This window comes from Oryctolagus cuniculus, chromosome 5 (genome assembly GCF_964237555.1).
Source record: "Oryctolagus cuniculus chromosome 5, mOryCun1.1, whole genome shotgun sequence".
In the NCBI taxonomy this organism is placed as follows: domain Eukaryota; kingdom Metazoa; phylum Chordata; class Mammalia; order Lagomorpha; family Leporidae; genus Oryctolagus; species Oryctolagus cuniculus.
In genome coordinates this window covers 2,289,613-2,309,931 of record NC_091436.1, presented here as the reverse complement: position 1 = coordinate 2,309,931, position 20,319 = coordinate 2,289,613, and the positions used below count along the sequence as shown (strand labels likewise).

The 20,319-nt window shown below is 62.1% G+C and overlaps 1 protein-coding gene across 4 annotated transcripts in view; it reads right to left on the bottom strand.

The window, feature by feature from the left end:
- The window catches only part of RPS6KA2 (ribosomal protein S6 kinase A2), a 299,653-nt gene that overhangs the window by 137,011 nt on the left and 142,323 nt on the right, over positions 1-20,319 (bottom strand). Inside the window, exon 1 of one of the 4 annotated variants that reach the window (XM_070073286.1) lies at positions 1,752-2,023. The exons of the other annotated variants lie outside the window; for them this stretch is intronic. Within the exon in view, the coding sequence (XP_069929387.1) occupies positions 1,752-1,850 (99 nt within the window). The 5' untranslated portion in view covers positions 1,851-2,023. Of the gene's footprint in view, positions 1-1,751; positions 2,024-20,319 lie in introns of those variants that run through there. 4 annotated transcript variants of the gene reach the window in all.

Here is a 20,319-nt window from a genome sequence, read left to right as displayed (position 1 = left end):
CTCCTAGACAACATCCCCAAGCCCCCAATCAGAGCTCCCCTGGGTGGGAGTCTCACAGCCCTGAGGCTGACGGCTTTCTCTGGCACGCCCTGGAAGCATGCGAGGGAGCCAGCTTCTCTCCAGAGACCTCGGAAACTGTTGCTGCCAGGGTCTCATACCTGATCGGGGTTGTGGCCGATGCCTACAACGTGACTGGCTCTGGAGTGAGCTTCCTGGTAATCTGAAATTCATACACCGCTTCCAAAAATGACAGCAACGTGGCTTTCCATATGCGGGGTTCTAGGGACACGTCAGGCCTGGGTCTCACCCTGAGGGCCTTCTGCGTAGAGACAGCAACAAAATGTCTGTGTGCACCTTACCTATTTAAGAAGCTTCCTTAGATACAAGTTCTCCACCAGTCCGCCCGTACTTTCCATCCCAGGCCTCACCCTCAGGCTCTCCCAGGTCAGCCCTGCTAAGCTTTGCCCTTTCAGACCAGGGCTCCGAGGCCTAGGATTGGTCGGCCAGGCTCCGTGGAGGTGCCCAGGGCTTCAGTCTTGCGTTTTGGGATCTGTGGCTGGTTCTCCACACGTGCAGAACGGACTCGCTGAGATTTCAGCCAGACCCTTGAGGTTCCAGTGGGTTCCCCCAGGCTACAGCATGAAGGCGGTGACACAGGACTCGGGGATTTTACAAACACCCGCTGTCGGCAGCCGGGTCCACTGTCTGCCTCTGCTCCCAGCACGGGCGCCTTCCCAGTCCCTGTGACCTTCTGTCATCCAGTGGCTCACGCGTGGGTTCCCTGGGCTTTCACGGTAAAAAGCGCTCCCAGCCCCTGTTCCCAGCGCTCGGCCCTGTGCTGTGGGAGGCACCTGCACCACCCTGGTCCCCACGTCCTGTCCCGCTTCTGAGCTGCCCCGGGAGGCAGAAGGAAGGGCACTGGCTGTGCAGCGGAACAGGACAGGCACGCCTTTGGTCTGCAGGCGGACACCGCTTCCAGCTCTGTCCTCAACTTCGGACTCTGGCGACTGACCCTCCTGGGTCCGCACAGACAGCCCCGTCTGGGACGCGTCTTACCCCCGCAGACAGCACAGAACCGTGCTCGGGCCCTGGGGCGGTGACCACACAGAAACTTCGTAAGCTGGCGATCCCTGCCTCTCCGACAGCCACTCCCCGGCGCTGTCACTGTCACAGCCCAGCGGACAAAGGCGCCCCGAGCAAGCCCATGCCATTGTTCTGGCCGAGCGCACCGCCGCCGGCTCTGCAGGCCAAGCCCGGGCCCCGCGGCTCCCCTCCAGCCCGGCTCAGTATTCTGCCACCCATGGCACGGATGCCGCGCCCTGGGCGGCGGGCGAGGCCAGCATGAACCGACCGCTGGATAAAAACTCGGCACAGGCGCGGCGGCCGGCGACCTTGCAAACCCGAGACGCCGCGCCCGGCACCGGCTGCACAGCCGGTGCTGGGTCCTCGGGCTCCGCGGATCCACCGCAGGCCGAGGCCGCAGGGCTCCTGCGTCAGGCCCCAGCCGGGGTGCCCCGCTCCGGCCCCGGCGGCCGCTGCCGAACGCGCGCTGATCCCGGGAGCGGCCGCGGCCCCAGCACCGGGCATCCCCGCGAGGGGGCTCGGCCGGCGCCGTACTGCCCACCCCCGGACCCCTGCACGCGGCGGCCACGTGGGCGCCCGCACAGGACGTCCCCTGCTCCGCGCCCGGTCCCTGCCGCCACACTCGCTCACGCAGCCGCCGCCCGGGCGCCCCTGCGCCGCGCGCTCACCTCGAGCCGGCTCAGGCTGGCGCTCTTGGAGCGCGACTTCTTGCGCAGGTACACGGAGAAGAACCTGCGCACCGTGAACTTCTTCATGCTCAGCTCCATCGCCCCGCGCCCAGCCGGGAGCAGCCGCAGAGCCGAAGCACGCGCATCCCCGGCGCATCCCAGGCGCGGGCGGGCGGCGCGGGCGGGAGCCCGGCGCGGCGACCCTGGGCGCGGGGCGCGGGCACAAAGGGCAGGCCGCGCCGGCCACCGCGGCCGCGGCCCCAGGCGCTCACCCCTCCGCCTCGGCCTCCAGCCCGCTAGTCCCAGCCCCGGGCCGCCCGGGCCCGCCCACCTCCCCGCCCACCGCCACTACAGCCAACCAGCGCTCGCCAGCCTGCTCCGCCCACCGCCGCTGTGGCCAATCAGCGCCCCCGCCGCTCCGCCCCAGGCTCCCCACTCCTCCTCCGCTCCGCCTTCTTCCCAACTCCGAGTCGCCCCTCCCCGCCCTCCACCGCTACTGCCAACCAGCGCCCGCCGCCCCGCCCGTCCCTCCCACCTTAGCCGCCACCAATCAGAGCCTTCCTCCCCGCCCAGGGGTGCCCCGCCCTCTACGCCACCTCCAATCAGCTCCCGCCGCCCCGCCGCCCCAGGCGCTCACACCTCCTCCCCTTTCCCTCCGAGAAGCCGCTCCGCGCAGCCCCGCCCCTCGCAGCCCCGCCTCCGTCGCGGCGGCCAATCAGAGCGCGCAGCCTCCGCGTGCCTGACCCCGCCGCGCAGCCCCGCTCCCTGCGGGACGGGGCGGCGCGGGTGCGGCGCGGGTGCGGCGCGGGCGTCTGTGGCCCTGCTGCGGCTGCCGCCCTCCACACGCACACCTCGTAATCGTGCTTTTCTTGGGAATTAGCAGGCGCGTTTGAAAAACCACCCGAAATGGGAACGCGCACGAGGCCCTGCGCCGGATCCCGGCTCCGGGAACGCTGAAGCCCACGTCTGCCCCTGGTGACCACGAGGCCCACGCCCGCCCTCGTGGACCACAGGGCCCACGTCCGCCCCGGTGGACCAGGAGGCCCACGTCCGCCCGGGTGGACACGAAGCCCACATCTGCCCCTGGTGACCACGAGGCCCACGTCTGCCCTGGTGGACCACGGGGACCACGTCCACCCTCGGTGGCCTTGGACCCCGGGTCTGGAAATCGCCCAAACTGACACACCTGGGGCTCCCTTCCCATGTGCTGTGCTGATGTTAAAATGGGGAGAAAAAGCGCGGGGACACACTCCCCTCTAGGTGCCCGAGGCCGAGCCGACCGGGGCAGGTGGACACAGGTGCCCGAGGCTGAGCTGACTGGGATGGGTGGACACAGGTGCCTGCTGTAGGACACAGTGTTCTAGAAGGGAGTCTTGGCAAGTCGCCCCCACACCCACAGCACCCCGTCTTCCAGATGAAGCGCAAGCTGGACCTCGGCTCCGATGCCTGCCTCCCCGGGCACCTGTGTGAGGTGCACCGTGCCCTCCTCTTGGTGTGCAGGCTGCGGCTCTGCCCCCACGCCCCCACCCCCGGAAGCCACACCGAGACCCCTCCGAGCTCCGGGCCGTCCCCGGGGTCGTCCCAGACCCCCCTGTTTGGCTTACTGAACAAGATGACAGCTCCCTCCCTCTGCCTCTCCCACCAAGGCTGACACAACTGCTTGCAGCATTCCTGGCTCCGCGTCCAAGAGGGTTTTACCGGCTGACTTGCAGGGATTTGCTGTGGGCGGCCTTGTCACTTCACCTCGGTGACACATCTGCCTGCCCGCAGCCTGAACCCCGCTCTGCGGGGAGGAGAGGGCCCCTGGGGAGCAGGGGGACTTCCCTCACCACCCCAGGTGATGCACAAATCCCCCAGGAGCCAAGAAGGCAGCGCGCGGGCAGGGAAGAGGAAACTCCCTGGCTCCAACCGCAGCAGGAAGCCGGTGGACCTGACGTGGACCCAGAGGGAAACGGAAGGTTCTAGAATTTCTCAGCAGTCAAAGCACGTTTCAGGCCTTGGCTCGGCACCCCGGCGTGGGAACGGGATGAGTGCACCAAAGCAAGACCCAGGAACGCCGACCCATCCGCCGTGTCCAGGACTCAGGAGGCGGCCGGAGCCGGAAGCAGGCTCACTCTGCAGAGACAGCTTTCCCGGGACACGGGCTGGGGAGCACAGGGCAGGCACGCCTCGGGAGGAAACAAGGTCCAGTGGAGAAGGAGGGGGGGACTCACAGAGAGGGAGGCCCCAGCAGGCTCCCCCGACCCACCCCAGCTTTCCCCTGGTGTGAACCCCGGTGGGCGGAGGAGGAAGAACCGCACCCAGAGAAGGGGTTCATGCGGGTATGACCTGGAACAGGCGGGGGAAGAACCCTCCCCCTCCTGCAGCCCAGACCTACGCCGCTGGAGGCCAAGCCTGGGGTGCGGCTGCCAAACGCTCTCCAAACATTCACTTCCTAAAGGCCTGGACGGGCGGAGCAGAAGTTAGCGCTCTCTGCAAGAACGCGGAGGACGCGCCAGCAGCCCTGAGCTCACAGGCACAGGTGGCTAAGCATGCGAGGAGATGAGCCACGAGAAACAGCCGGCAGAGGTGACGATTCCAGGGTCAGACCCGGACACACAGCAGAGGCTGACATTTTTTGTGCTAAATAAAATAAAATGTTTAATGCTTTGAGATAACAAAAATGGGATTCAAAGCATCGCAAGGACACTAGAGATTATAAAGCAACACGTGGGGGCTGGCGTGCCACAGTGGGTTACGCCACCGCTCACAACACTGGCATCCCATATCCGAGCCCAGTGCAGTCCTGCTGCTCTGCTTCTGATCCAGCTCCCTGCTAACGCACCTGCAGGGGGAGTGGAGGCGGCCCAAGAGCTTGGTCCCCGCCACCCATGTGGGGGATCAGGATGGAGGTGCAGGCTCCTGGTTGCAGCCTGGGCCAGCCCTGCCTGTTATTACCCTTGGGGAGAGAACCAGCAGATGGAAGGGAGATTCTCTCTCTCCCTCTCCCTCTCCCTCTCTCTCTCTCTCTCTCTCTCTCTCGACCTTTGAAATGAATGTTTTTTTTTTTTAAAAAAATGACCAAGCATATTTGTAAAAAGAATTAAATTTAAAACTGAGACTATAATAATTTAAATCAGAAACCTGACAGCGGATTACACAAGAATCCAAGAATCAGTAAAGGAGAAGTTGGACCTGATGATAATTGAGAGAATGGAAAACAGAAAGACAAAGACAGGGAAAGACAAAGACAGGGAAAGAGGTGAAGAGACAGGGCCGTCGTGGGCTGCACGCGCGGCTCGGCTCTGAGCCCTGGCACGCGGGAGAAGACGGAGAAGATGCAGCCGGAGATCCCGGATGAGGGTTGAGATTTTTTTTCAGGGTTGATGAAAATATACCAGTCTTCATATTTATAAAGGCTCAACAGCCCCAAGGAAGAGTAAATAAAAAAAAGTCCTAAACACACACATCAAATCTGCAGACGACCGAGCCGGGACACAGCTCCCCAAAGCAGCCGGAAGGAAAGGCAACATCTCACTCCGACCCTCGTGCTGGCCCCGGACTCCAGCCAGGGCCCCGCCCCAGTTCTCTGGATAAGCCACACTGCCCCTCGCTGTCTCGGGCCGTCGGACATCCTGATCCCCCGGCGGGGCGCCAGCACCCGCTCTGCTCACTGAGACCTGCACGGGATCCTCTCCAGCTCTGACCACCAGCACCTGCCCTTCAGGGACGTTTCCCACCAGCCCTGGCATGAGCCAGGTGTACGGCAGGTGCTCTACCAGTGATGGGGATCACTTGGTTCATGCTTTTATTAGACTCCATGTGTATGCAGGCCGCTACATGCCGTGGTTGCTATTGATGTCCAGCCTCACGCAGACCCGTGCTGAATGGTGAAGTGGGCAAAAGCAGTCACCATGAGCTCCGGTGCAGGACAGATGGGCAGGAAGAGAAGGGACTTGGGACACCTGCTCCCCTCCAGCCTCCTCCTCCTGCTTCCTCTCCATGAGCCAGCGAGTGACGAGCAACCGCCTTGGGGCTGTAAGTCGGTGACCCTAAATAGGATGTCTAGGTTTGTCAAGGGCTTTCAGCATGTGCCGATCCCAAAAGAATGGGACTGTGCAACAGGAAACAGGTGCGTCATCACAATGGCACATCCTCGGGTTCAGCCCTGTTCTGAGCTCGCGGCTGCACCACCGTGCGCCCGCCTGCCGCACCTGCTCCCCGCCCGTCCAGCCCGTGGCATCACTTCCTCTTGTGACACAGCTTCCTTCCTGGAAGAGCTGCCGGGGGTCTGGTGACTTTGCAGGAAGTGTGATCCTCCGGTCCTGTCACCGTGTGCTGGAGCGACTACGTGGGCTCAATCTCCCAGGCTCCAGCGGGAAGCAGGCAGGGGCTCCGTGGGAAGCAGGCAGGGGCTCCGTGGGTGTCTTTCAGAGGGAGCTGTTGTTTACAAAGCCTGCAGAGCCTGGGAGCCTGTCACTTCCCTGTAGAATCAGCATCACCAGTGTGGCTCTCCCCAAACGAGAAGCTGAGGTCCTCCCCACACCCGCTGCCGTGACCCTCTGTGGGCACTGGGGGTTCGCACATGAGGTCACGGTTGCCTTGGGGCAGGCCCTACGTCCCTACCCGGGGTCACAGGCACAGGGGAGCAGAGCGGAGCCTGCAGGAGCTGTCCCAGGCCAAGGAACGCCAAGGAATCTGCAGGGAGGGGTCAGGCACCGACTCCCCCGGAGCCTTCAGAGGGACCGAGAGCCTGTGCATGCCAAACTTCCAACTTGGGGCTTCTGGCACCGCGGGGGCTAAATGTGTATTGTGGGTGGCACGGTGCTGTGGCAGCCCTGGGGAGCCCACACAGCCACTCCTGTGTCCTTCATGGTCAGCACAGAACTTCCTGTTCCACAAAAAATGCTAAACTGTAATGACAGCATCCACACATGTGTACCTTGCAATCTGCAAAGCGATCCTTGGTGGCAAGGCCCCAACAAGAACAACGAAACCTGGAAGGAGGACCCCACACTGGCTTCTGGGGGAGAACTCCTGACACGGGAGTGCGGAGGGGAGGCGGCGCCTGGTCTGACCCCAGGGCGGCCACTGTCCGGATTTTCCCAGCTCACGCACCTGCTGCTTCTGCCGGTGGTGACCCCACTACACCTCACTTCCCTGCTCGCCAGCCAGTTGACCTCTGCTCTGACACCACTGCTGGGAGATCCCCTGGCTCCCAGGCTGGGCCACGAGCCCTGCTCCGGGCACCCTGCTCCCTAGTGTCCCTAGATCCACCGGGAGGGAGGACGCCATGGGGCCTGGGCCCGGGTCTCTCCTATTCCTTGCTGTGGGCACAGAGCCCTTGGCACATAGCTATAAACATGCGAATTAAACAGCGATGCTAACTGCCTTGGTTTGCTTGCCTAGGTCGGCACTTAGCTAACGTGCAGTTCCTACTGCGGATGAGGGAGAGACTTCCATCAAAGCGGGGATCCTACTTAGGAGAATTTCGCCTCCTGGGGACGCCTGGCCAGGTCCAGAGCCATCCAGGGTTGCTGCCCCTGGAATGTGATGGGCAGAGACCATGGATGCCAGGCCGGTGCCACCAGTGCTGCCGGGGAGCCCTGATCTAGGACCGAGCTCTCTGCGTCGTCAGGAGCAGGAGCTGCTGGGAGACGACGTCCTGTGTCGCCGTTGTTCGCACTGGGCGGCAGCGGGGGAGCACTCAGAAGTCTGTCGAGCCGATACTCAGCCGAATTCCACAAGAGAGGGTACCTCCAGGTCATCTCAAACTCCCAACACCTCAGAGTGAGCCCAAAGCACGCTTTAAATGCCAGACACGTGCACGCGGAGGTGGCGAGGCCGTGCCCAGGCAGCTCAGCCGAGCCTCTGCTGGGTTGCTGCCGCTCCTCCCCAGCGCCTGGCGCACCTCGGAGCCCCCGTGGACGTGGTCAGCAGCAGCCGCGGGTCCAACGGCAGCAGAGGCGGCTGAGACAGGGACGGCTGAGGGTGGGAGCCGGGGGACCCAGGCCCGGACAGCACCCTCCCAGAGCTGCACCGCCCACGCAGCCCCGATAGAGGGCGAGGCGGGCGCTTGGCCCGGTGGTGAAGCTGAGGCCCACGCGGGAGTAGCTGCTTGCTCCGAGCACCTGTGCGCACCTCCAGCACTTCTTGCTGTGTCCGCGCCCAGGCACAGAGCCACGGAGGGGAGAAGCCGGGCCTCGCTGCTGGCCAGGGCGGCCACTCACGGAAAGTTCTCAGCAGACCAGCACACGCACTCAGTGTCCGGGACCCGGGTTCCTCCCGCCTCGGCTCCCCCCCCCGACCTCCAGCATCGCTCAGCAAAGCCCACTCCAGCGTCTGCTCCTCCTCCGAGTCCCTGGGCTTCGTCTGCCTCCGCCCCCTCAGGTCAGGGGTGCCTGACAGCAGGGGCTCAGCGCCCCCACTTCCCAAGCCTGCAGACTCCACCCCTCCCACTGCAGAAGCCCACGGAAGTCCCCTCGGCAGCACCTCCCATGCCCACCCGCCCCTCCGTGACCAGGGACTGCAGCCGGCTGCCCGCCCTCCTGTGCCTCTCGCTCCCTGCAGTCCGGCCGACATCGCTGGCCATCAGCTCCTCTGCACCTCGCAGGCCTCCTGACCCCTGCCCCCGCCAGCTCCATGCACAGACCCCATCGCTTGTCCCCAGGTGACCTGTGGCCTTATCTGCGCCACCCTCCAGCCCCATGGGACAGGCACCAGCTCTGCACTTGCCCTCTCAGGCCCACCCCGGGCCCCATGCGCCCCCCCCCCCGGCCTGGAGATGTCTGTCCATCTTCAAGTCCAAACTCAGGCCAGTTATTCACGCATCTCCTGATTTCCCGATCGGACGAGGGGGGGGTTCTTAGTGAAAGCCTCTGCCCGGGGAAGCCCCGTGAGCCCCAGCAGGCTCTCGCCTGTGCCCGCTGCTGTGTCCTCCCTGTGAGAGCCCATGCTGGGACCACGGGCAGGGGCTCTGGGGCTGGGCTGCTGCAGGCCCTGCAAACCGGAAGACGAGGTGGTGTCAGGCAAGGGGCCTGGTGGGTGGTGTGTGTGTGTGCATGTGTGTGTGCGAGTGTGAGCTTGCACATGTGTGTATGGTGTGGTGTGTGTACGTGCATGTGTGGTTATGTGTGCATGTGTGTATGTGTGTGCACGTGTGTGTGCGAGTGTGAGCTTGCACGTGTGTGTATGGTGTGGTGTGTGTACGTGCGTGTGTGGTTGTGTGTATGTGTGCATGCATATGTGTGTGTGCATGTGTGTGTGAGTGTGAGCTTGCACGTGTGTGTATGGTGTGGTGTGTGTACGTGCGTGTGTGGTTATGTGTGTATGTGTGTGCATGCGTATGTGTGTGTGCATGTGTGTGTGTGAGTGTGAGCTTGCACGTGTGTGTATGGTGTGGTGTGTGTACGTGCGTGTGTGGTTATGTGTGTATGTGTGCATGCATATGTGTGTGTGCATATATGTGTATATGCTGCGCCCACAGTGGCCTCCGAGGACAGCACACGGCGCCCTCTCGCCGGCCCCGCCCTGCCTGGGCCTGTCTCTGGCTGTGTCAGTCGTTGTCCCGGGCAGGGGGAATTGCCAGCGTGGAGCCTGACAGATGCTGCTTCTTCAACGGTCTTGGTCTTAAACGTAAACTTTGCTACCCTTAAAGGATCGCCGGCCTCGAAGCTGAGATGCGGACAGGGAAGCTGGGAGGCCCTGCAGGTGTGAACGCCACAGCCACAGGGAAGACCCTCGGCGCGGGAGGCCATCTGCTGAGTGGGCCCTGCCTGCCCCGGGGATGGGAGGAGGCTTCCCAGATGTCTGTCATTACCCCATCCTCACTCAGGGTCAAGGGGCTGCGTCCTCCGGCTGCCTGAGGCTGCGTGGGGGTGGGGGGTGGGGGGTGGGGTGGGAGGGGCTGTCTCCTCGCTTGCTGGTCACTCCCACTGCTTTAGGGTCAGAAAACAACTTTTCCTTTCAGGGCCACGGCCTGTACTCTTCACAGCTTTCCACAGACACCAAGAGCCATAGCGTTGACTTGCTGCCTCCAAACTCACCCCCTGCACACATACATACACATACACACGGACACACACACACACACACACATATACACATACATGTACACACATGTACACACCCCACACATATACACACATACATGCACACACAAAACACACCTACATACACATACATGTATGCACACATACATGAACACACAAACATATACACATAAGCACATGCACACATATATACATATGTACACATATATACACACATGCATACGCATACTTCCACACACATACACACACATACACACATATACACAATACATATATCCACACATACACACTACAGACACACACATACACATATACATAAATACACATGTTCACGCATAGACACAATACAATGTATACACACAAACATACATGCATGCACACATACATTTACATACACACATACATGAATGTACCCCCCCACCGCATACACTCACAGTCTCTGCTTCTCTCTCTCTCTCCCCCACCCCCACCACCCCCATCTCTCCATCTCCCAGCTCCCCATCCTGGCTGGCTGAAATTGGAGGTGACTCTGACTTCCAGAATCCTCGGTACAAAGGCCTCTCCTGAGGACCACAGGGAGGACGGCAGGCCCGGTCTGCTCTGGACAGGTCAGTGGTGTGGGGGGAGCTCAGCGCTTGGTGAGTCTGCAGGCTTTGGGCCATTTTCCTTTTCTTCAGCACCTACAGTTACGGCCCACGGAGCAGTGCATGCAAGGCCCCCTGTGTGCCAGGACACGTGCATCACACACATACTCCCGTGTAAGGCGCCCTGTGTGCCAGGACACGCGCACCACACACGCACTCCCGTGCGAGGCCCCCTGTGTGCCAGGACACGCATATCACACACGCACCCCCGTGCGAGGCCCCCTGTGTGCCAGGACACGCATATCACACACGCACTCCCGTGCGAGGTCCCCTGCGTGCCAGGACACGCGCATCACACACGCACTCCCGTGCAAGGTCCCCTGCGTGCCAGGACACGCGCATCACACACGCACTCCCGTGCAAGGCCCCCTGCGTGCCAGGACACGCGCATCACACACGAACTCCCGTGTAAGGTGCCCTGCGTGCCAGGACACGTGCACCACACCCCCGCTCCCCACCCATCACCCTGCAGCTGCGGAAGCGGACGTGGCCCCACCCACCAGAGAACGCCAGGGCGCTGTCTGTCACTCAGCTGCTGCAGCCTGCAGTTCAGGTCGGAACTGGATCTGGGCTGGAGATCGGCACTGCCCCGCTGGTCGCAATGACTTCGTACGCACATCTGAGTGCCCTATCCTTGCCTTGCAGATGACCATCTGCTACTGTTTGTGCAAGTCGGCAAGCACAGAGACATATTCGTATTGTGTAGGAAGCGATGCAGTTTTTGTATTTTTTAACCAATGATGCAATCATCTCAATGCATGGCCTTGTGTAAGCAAACCTGAGACACAGCTGTGACCAGCAAGAGAGCCGGAGGCCTGCAGTCAGGACTGGTGACACGGCGCAGCGGGCTACGCCGCCTCTAGGGCCGCCAGCATCCCACACCAAGGCACGGCTGAGCCCGGCTGCTCCACTGCCAATCTGGCTTCCAGCTAACGTGCCTGGGAAGGCAGCCAGTGGTGGCCCAAGCATCAAGCCCCTCAACCCATGTGAGAAACCCGGATGGAGCTCCTGGCTTTGCCATTCAGCCGTCAGGAATGAACCAGCAACCAGGAGATCGACTGAGTCTCTCTCTTGCTCTCCATCTCTCTGCCTTTCAAATAAATAAATACATCTTTGAATGGTGTCATATTTGACAGTGGTCAGCTATGCACCCGTCACCAGGCTTGCCCGGGCCGGAGCCCTCACCCCATGGTCTTAGATGCTGTGTTCCCACTGGACGGTTAGTGGTGACTGTGCCGGTTAAGGAGACAGGTGCGCCACATGGGCTCGGCGGACTTGCATCCACTCCTCCTTCAGGGCTCCTCTGAGTCCACTTGAAGGGTGGCATCACACGGGTGGCACGGCTGTGCCCATGGCTGTCCTGCCTACATCAGGGGTGTCGTGCTGTGACAGCATCTGGCCTCCAAACTCGTGCAGCCACTCAAACCCCAACGTCGGGGCTGGAGCTGTGGAGCAGGGGCTGAGCTGCCACCGTGACACCGGCATCCCACACTGGGGCCCCAGGTCAAGTCCCAGCTGCTCCACTTCTGTTCCAGCTCCCGGCTAATGTGCCTGGGAAGACAGCGGAAAATGGCCCAGGTGCTTGGGACCCCGCTGCACATGTGAGCACGTGAGGCACCCAGAGAGAGTTCTTGGGTCCTGGCTTCCACCTGGCCCGGCCCTGGTTGTTGTAGTCATTTGTGGACTGAACCAGTAGAGGAAGATCTCTCTCTCTCTCTCTCTCTCTCCCCCCCTTTCTCCCATTACTCTTTTAGATAGATAGATAGATAAATAGATAGATAGACAGACAGACCTTAAAAATAAGCAAACCCCAAAGTCTTATGTCCAAAGCTGCTGTCAGTGGTTGATGGACTAGGGTGGAGTCTTGGTCTCACAATGGCATCTGGTGGGAGGTCTCAGGCCACCGGGGCCGAGCCACGGAACAGCAGATCTTGCACAAGGGCTGGTTGCGTAAGAAGAGAATGTGTGCTCCCTGGCTTGCCATGCCTCCCCCTCCACACAGGTTCTGCCACCAGCCCAGCCCAAGGGGGCCGCAGTACTGCACTGAAATAAGCCGCCTGCCCTCCTACGCAGCTCCCACTGCCCTTCAAGTGAAAGCAGGGAGCAGCTGGCTGGTATGAGGTGCCTGTGCGTGTGGGCCAGCCTGACCCTTGGCCTTCATGTCACCCTCACCGCCCCCAGCTCCACTGACCAGCCCGTTGCTACTAGAATGAAATGCCCGGGGCCGTCTAACTTCATGAAACAAGAGGTTCCTTCTGGATGGTCCAGTCCAGGAGTGGGGGAGCCTCCGTGATGGTGACCTTGCTGGCAGGGCCCCGAGCGGACACAGGTGGCCACGCCCCTGTGTGGTCTCCCACGGGGCCACAAGGATCCTGAGAAGTGCGTCTAATCTGGGGGACGGAGCTGTGGGCCATCAGCAGAGCAGCCCCCCTTCCGTCTGTGTTTGGTGGCATCTGTGTGTCTGCCGAGAGAACCTGCGCAGCTTCGTTGCCTGGACCTCGGCGGCTGTGTTCCCAAGACGATGCGCACGAGCTATCTTGGGGGAGAACCTGTGCGCACGGCCCTGCCGGGGGTCCCCGTGTTCTGCCCTCTGGGTTCTCGCGGCAGCGACACCTTTGCCCTCCCAGTCCACTCCTCCCAGCACTTGGGCTCCGAGAGCCCCCAAGAGACTGAGACGGTCGGCCAGCAGGACGAACTCATGACGAAGGCCGCGGGTCTTCCAGCCTCGTCCTCTGCAGCGGCGACATCAGCTGAACCTGCCTCTCCTGACGGTGCCCCGGGGGCCGCGGGTGCAGCCTTCCCCATGTGCCCTAGCTGCAGAGTGGGAGCTCACCCCACGGAGCCCTACACGGCTGCTCCTCCAGGAGCTTTCCATCCCGCGATGCATCCGTCACCCGATCAACATCACAGCATGCGAGCACCAGGCACTCGCGAACCACGGGGGAGCTCCGCCGTGGCGCCGTGGCTGGTTCAGGTCTCCTGTGCGCCTGCAGCCCAGCCACGTGCTCCTCAGATCCATCTGGGCTCCTGGGCAGCAGTGAGTATGAGCGACCAGCCCTGCCCCCACCTCCATGCTGGACATTCCCGGGCTCAGAGAGGAGGTGGACCTGAAGGAAACAGGCCTCCCGGAAGGGAGAGGGAGGAGCAGATACTGGGGTCATAACCAGCGAGTCCTCGCCGTCCGTGGTCCAGGCGCGAGTTTTCAAGAAGGGAGGGAGGAAGTCGGGCAGAGCACAGTCGTTACTGTTACAGCTGAGACTCCAGGTAGAACGCCTACAGGGGGCGCTGTTGGGCACACACACCAGCCAGGAAGAAACGCGACCTCCAGGGAAACAGGACAGCACTGTCCTAAGACACACGGGGGTGTCGGCGCCACGCTCCGTGCAGTGCGTGCACCCAGAGGCAGGGCAACAGGGTGGATGCCGCCATCTGCACTGAGCAGCGCCAACAGTGCAGGGGACAAAGGGCCTTTGTGAAGACCAGAACTCTCTGAGCTTCCACTGCCCGCGGGGCCAGGTGCTCCAGCGAGCGGAGGGGGTGGGGGCGCAGGGCCTGGGCTGTGCACTCACAGGGTCCTCAGAGCCACTCCACGGGAGCGGGAACACCACTGCAGGTGGGCACACCCACCGCCCCAACCCTGCGCAGGCCAGGGTGCCCCCTGTGGCTGGAGACACGCAGAGCGATGCCAAGTCAGGCCTTGCTCAGATCCTCGGGCTGGGAGAGCTGCTTGGAGGGCAGGCGATGACTGGACCAGCCTCGCCGACTTGCTAAGATAAACCTTACAGAGCCTGGAACAGACACAGTGGAGAGAGTCCAGTGCAGAGGCCAATCTACTCAACACGGTGTGCGGAGACAGACCCCGGCAGAACCACCCGCAGGCAGGGGAGGACGCCACGAGCAGCCGCAGAACCAGCCCAATGCAGGCTCAGTGTCACCCTGTGCAGCTCCAGGGGCTTGTGGCTTTGAAGCTGGCAATTTAAAAAAATATTTATTTTTATTTATTTGAAAGGCATAGTAGCAAAGAGACAGAGCTAGATGGAGAGACCAAGGTCTCCCATCCACTAGTTCACTCCCTAAATACCTACAATGCACTGAGCCGGGCCAGGGTAAAGCGAGAAGCTGAGAACTCAACTCTGGTCTCCCATGGGGGTGGCAGGGACCCGAGGACTCCAGCCATCACTGCCGCCTCCCAGGGTGCACATCAGCAGGAAGCTGGAGTCAGAGGCGGAGCCAGGACCGCAGCCCAGACACTCTGAGACGGGATGCAGAGTTCCAAGCAGAGTCTAAACCACTGCGTCAAATGCTTGCCCCGAAACCGTCCCTGTCCCTCGACACCGTCCCTGGAGATGCTGGAGCATCAGCTGGGTGCTGGAGTTTGTCCTTGGGGAGGGGTGGACACACCCCCGACCCCCTGGGATCCTGGGCGTGGCTCAGCACGATGCACTCTTAGGGCAGAGATGGGAAGTTTCAGGGCAAACGTCACTCAGGAGGCCCTGGGCTCACGAGCCGTTTCCCCGTGTGCCCAGGGCAGCACACGTGCCACTGTAATGTCTGACAGCCCCTGGCAGAGGGGAGCACACGCCTGGACCCACACTTGGCACGCACGCCCTTCCCCAACACTGCACACCCTTCCCAGCGACTCTGTCCCCCGGGGCCTGAGCAGGGCAGGGGGGGGGGTCCACGTGGCCCATCGTCTCCCCTCCCTCACCCCGCAGCGAGCGAGCAAAGACACGGCCCTCCCACTCATCAGCGGCCTCGTGTGGCTCCTACATGCTGACCCGAGTCGCCGGCTGAATACACGGAGTGGACAGATGTCCAAAATGCAGCGCTAATGAGCCGGGAAGAAAACAAGTCGAACGTGCTGAACATGAGAAGTGCCATCTCCTCATTTCAGCCCTGTTAATTAAAAACCCAAATTAAAATTGTGCAGGGTCGCTCATTAAGTCTTCAGTTTAAATACAGGCTGACAAAGCACATGGCACTGCCCCTCTGCCCGGCTGCCCTCTGCCGGCCTTGCTCAGCTCTGAGGGCCGCGGAGACGCCAGGGGGGGAAGCCGGCTGCGGAGAAGCTGCCCGCGGCAGGCCAGGCCAGGCAGGGTCGCCGAGGCCAGCGGGTTTGCTTTCCTGGACTGCCTCCGACAGGAAGCACAGTCCCGTGGCGTGTGAAGACTCTGGGTCCTCTGGAGTTGCACATAAGCACGGGGTCTCGCAGGGTCTGATCACGCGTGATGTGTGACACTGGCGGACGTGCTGTCTATGGGGTCCTCGCAATGATGAAACTGCCGATGACGCAGATCCCAGAGCCTCTGCCTCCTGCTGCACTTTGCTTGGCCGCATTCACCTGCGGATTTTGCCTGCTTCTACTCTAACCTGGGTTGGAGCTGTAAGCGCGCAGGCATCGGACGCCTGCTCCATGCAAGGCAGGGAGGTGAAGAGCTCCAGGGACAGCGTGGTATCGAGGGCATTGGGGTTACTCCTGGCAGCACCGCAGGCCCCAGCGTGCGGGTCACATCCAGCGCTGGCAGCAGGCAGCGACGAGGCACAAGCAGCCTCAGGACACCGTGCCGCCCCTGCGGGCTGGGGCCATGACGGTCGCCTCCTGGGCCAGCTGTGAGAGGCAGAGGGCAGAGGCAGCTTCCAGAACCCCCCCTGCGCTGTGTTTCCCTTAGGAGAAGCAAGTTCCCCTTTCCACGGCTTTAAAACTTCCCCTTTGATGAACTAGAGGGAAAGGGGACTCTGGGTCAAGACACTTGCCAGCACTGCCCTCCTCCTCCCCATGCCCTCCCCCGACCCCCGACTAGATGGCACCCTTGCTCGACAGTCACACCCTGCCCCTGCATCACAGTGCGCCTGGTCATGTGTGTGCATGTGAAGAACGGCACCCGCTCTGCCCTGTCCTTCTCACCCCACCCCCCACCCCCCATCCCCCCACATGCACACAGCCTCTGAAGATGCCCTCTTGGGGTCCAAGGGGGCAGGTGGCAGAATGGGGACTCTGCTGTGCAGGGCCTCAGCTGCAGCCACAGCAGGGGGAGCCCACAGCTGTGTGGACAGGACCCTGGAGGGTGATGCCCAGGCTCTGCCTCCCCTCTGCTGGGCCTGCAGATGACCCCCGCAGAGCACCCGCCCTGCCCCGATGGCACCCGCCACAGACTCAGGAGGCAACACAGGAGCGGAGTTTGCAGATGCTAAGCTTGGCCTGCCCCAGGACTGGAGGCGTTCACCCTCTCCTGACCAGCAGCTGGACGCGTCACCCAGACGCAGGGTGCTCAGCCTGGCATCACCATCGGACAAGTGCGGATCAGGAGCCCCCAGCGCTTCTGTCCTTGGCGAGATGCCCTGCAGAGCCGGGCAGCAAGGAGAGCCGCATGCCGGGGAGAGGGGCTCCGCGAGGCCTGCTGGCCCTTCCCCCGACACGGATGGAGACGGCACTGCACAATGGAGACGGCGCTCTCAGACCCCTGCCCAGCTGGCAAACAGGAAGCGCCGAGTTCCTCACCGAGGCGAGCCTTTATGGTTGTCCGGGTCAATAATAGAGCACGTCTAAAATAGAAAGCCACGCAACGCACTCAGGAAGTCACTGTGGGAAACAGGAAGCCTCTCGCTTGAAGGAGTCGGGCTCTGGCCGAGGACGACCGTGCTGGGATCAGGCAGGCGCGCCCCTCCACGGACCCCCGCTGGGGGCTGGGCCCCTCCCCCCTGCCCCCCAGTTGACCGCTGCAAGGCAGGTCAGCCGCACCTGCAGCCCCAGGGCACAGGGCCCAACACGGGTGCAGCCTGGAGGAGGCCGGCCAAGGAGAGGCTCTGTAGTCAGCTCAGGCAGAAAACTTCAAGGAAGCAGATCCTGCGCCAGAACAGGCATCACGGTCGCAAGGCTGCTGACACCCCTGTGCTCCTAGGGAACACGGCTGGCGCCGACGGACACGTGTGTGCTCCCAGAACACCTCTGACACTGAGGCAGACTTGTGCGTACTGCTAGGGAACACGGCTGGCGCCGACGGACACGTGTGTACTCCCAGAACACCTCTGACACCGAGGCAGACCCGTGCGTACTGCTAGGGAACACGCTGACACTGACACGCGTGTACTCCTAGGGAACATGGCTGATACTGACACGTGTGTACTGCTAGGGGACACGCTGACACGCGTGTACTTCTAGGGAACATGGCTGATACTGACACGTGTGTACTGCTAGGGAACACGCTGACGCTGACACGCGTGTACTCCTAGAGAACATGGCTGATACTGACACATGTGTACTAGGGAACACGCTGATGCTGACATGCGTGTACTCCTAGGGAACATGGCTGATACTGACACATGTGTACTAGGGAACACGCTGATGCTGACACGTGTGTACTCCTAGGGAACATGGCTGATACTGACACGTGTGTACTGCTAGGGAACACGCTGACGCTGAAACGCGTGTACTCCTAGGGAACATGGCTGATATTGACACATGTGTACTCCTAGGGAACACCTCTGACTGACACTGACATGCATGTCCTCCTAGGGAACACCTGACACACTGATGCGTGCGTACTCATAGAGAACACGCTGACAGTGACACACGTGTATTCCTAGAGAACACCTCTGACACTGACACACATGTGTGCACTCCCAGGGAGGCCTCTGACACTGACACACATACGTGCACTCCCAGGGAACACCTATGACACTGACACACATGTGTGTACTCCCAGGGAGCCCGCTGACAGTGACACACATGCGTGCACTCCCAGGGAGCTCTCTGACACTGACACACATGCGTGCACTCCCAGGGAACACCTATGACACTGACACACATGCGTGCACTCCCAGGGAGCCCTCTGACACTGACACACATGCGTGCACTCCCAGGGAGCCCTCTGACACTGACACACATGCGTGCACTCCCAGGGAGCCCTCTGACACTGACACACATGCGTGTACTCCCAGGGAGCCCTCTGATACGGGGGCTGGGCCCCTGAGTCCACAGATAGCCCCCACTGGCAGGGACAGGAGCTAACACGGAGGCCCACAGCGAAGCAGCGCCAGGCTGCTGGGGTCCGAGAGCTCGCGTCACACGCGGTTTTGTTCTCTTGACTCAGAAACACGTGGGAGGGGCAGGGTGGCAGGCACGCGAGGAGGTGATGCGTGGCCCATATTCCCTTACTCCCAGAACTCTGAAAACCTGTGCCCAGATTGTCTCATTGGTCTCAGTGTACCTAATGCGCTTGAATCGTCAGTTCCTGGATGACTCTATTAGCCGTGTGGCTGTCTGAGAAACCATGCTTCCTCAGGAATGAGTCGGCGGTCCACGTAAGGACCCGCTGACTCAGCAATCTTCCTGTCATCAGTGGACACCCCGTTTTCCAGCTGTGCCGCACGTGCGGGGAAGCCAGCGTCCCCCCATCAGGGCACCGGGGCCAACAGTGGAGCCCGAGGACCAGCGAAGCACCAGAGGACACTTCCACTTCGATGGCCAGGGCCCAGCCCACAGCGAGGCTGCGGGAAGCGTGGCAGGATAAGCGTGGGGGTGCACGGCTGGGGGATGTCACTGCGGGTTGGGGCAGGCAGGGGATGGCTGTGAGGGAGCTCAGCTAGCACCTCATGGACCCCAGTGCAGACGCCGTGGCCGGGAAGATGCCGTGGCCCAGTGGAAGCCATGGCCGGGTGGATGCTGTGGCTGAGTGGATGCTGTGGCCGGGAAGATTCTGTGGCCCAGCACATGCTGTGGCTGGGCGGATGCTGTGGCTGGGCGGATGCTGTGGCTGGGAAAAATGCCATGGCCAGGAAGATGCCGTGGCCCAGCAAATGTCGTGGCCCAGCAGATGCTGTGGCCTGGTAGATGCCGTGGCTGGGCGGATGCCGTGGCTGGGCAGATGCCGTGGCCGGGTGGATGCCGTGGTTGGGAAGATTCTGTGGCCCAGCGAATGCCGTGGCTGGGCAGATGCACCTCCGACACAATCCATCACACCTCTCCCTCGGCCTCTCAGGACAGTGTAGAAAGACGCCACCTCAATTTCTCCCCACAAGCCATCGGGGAGGAGGGATGATGGATAGATCCACGGGCCCTGCCTGCAGGGACCACAGGGCCACAGTTCCCCTGGGCTGCGGCAGGACGGGAGTTCAGATCCTGCAGCGTGGAGCAGCAGTGTTTGCGCGGAGTCCCTCCGGACAGCAGCACGTGAGTGTTCACCAATCAGCAGAGCGAGAAAACCGAGACTCAGACAGTGGGAGCCGGAAAGTGGCCGGAGCCAGGGCCAAACTGTCCTTCCGTCCTCACTCGATGGTCTCTGCAGCCGCAGTCCCCGTCATGTGACGCCGCCACGAGACACCGTCTGGGGACAAGCATGGCTGGGGCGGAGCTAAGAGGTTTCGCGCCTCGAGGACCTCACATTGACAAGCTCAGGGCGAGGGCTAACGAGAGTCCCTCAAGGGCGGCACTGACGGCCTCCCAGACCCCCGGTGCAGGGAGAATTGCAGCAGGCTGAGCAGCCCCACGCGGAGACAGGGAGCGGCCAGGGGAGGAGAGGGCAGCTTCTAGGGCTCCTGGCCAGGACCCAGACTTGTCCCCGAGCTCAGAACGGGCAGGGGCGCTGGAGGGAGCACAGTGGGGCCTCACGCAGCCCCCGGAGCGCTGGCTCAGGTCAGCCCCCTCACCTGGCGCCTCCCAGCATGCCTCGGAGGTGTGCGGGTCAGGGGGCTGGAATGAACTCTGAATTCCAAGCTCAGCGAGAGACCTCCCGATGCCCCCAGCATGGAGCTCGCACGGCCTGGTACCCCTACCCCATGAGACCAAGCCTCAGCCTCACCTGAGTCTCACGCTCCCGCTGCCGGGGCTCGCTGATATTCTCCCCAATCCCCGCCCACTCCTGTGCTCATGGAGACGTCACCGCTTCCTTGAAGCCT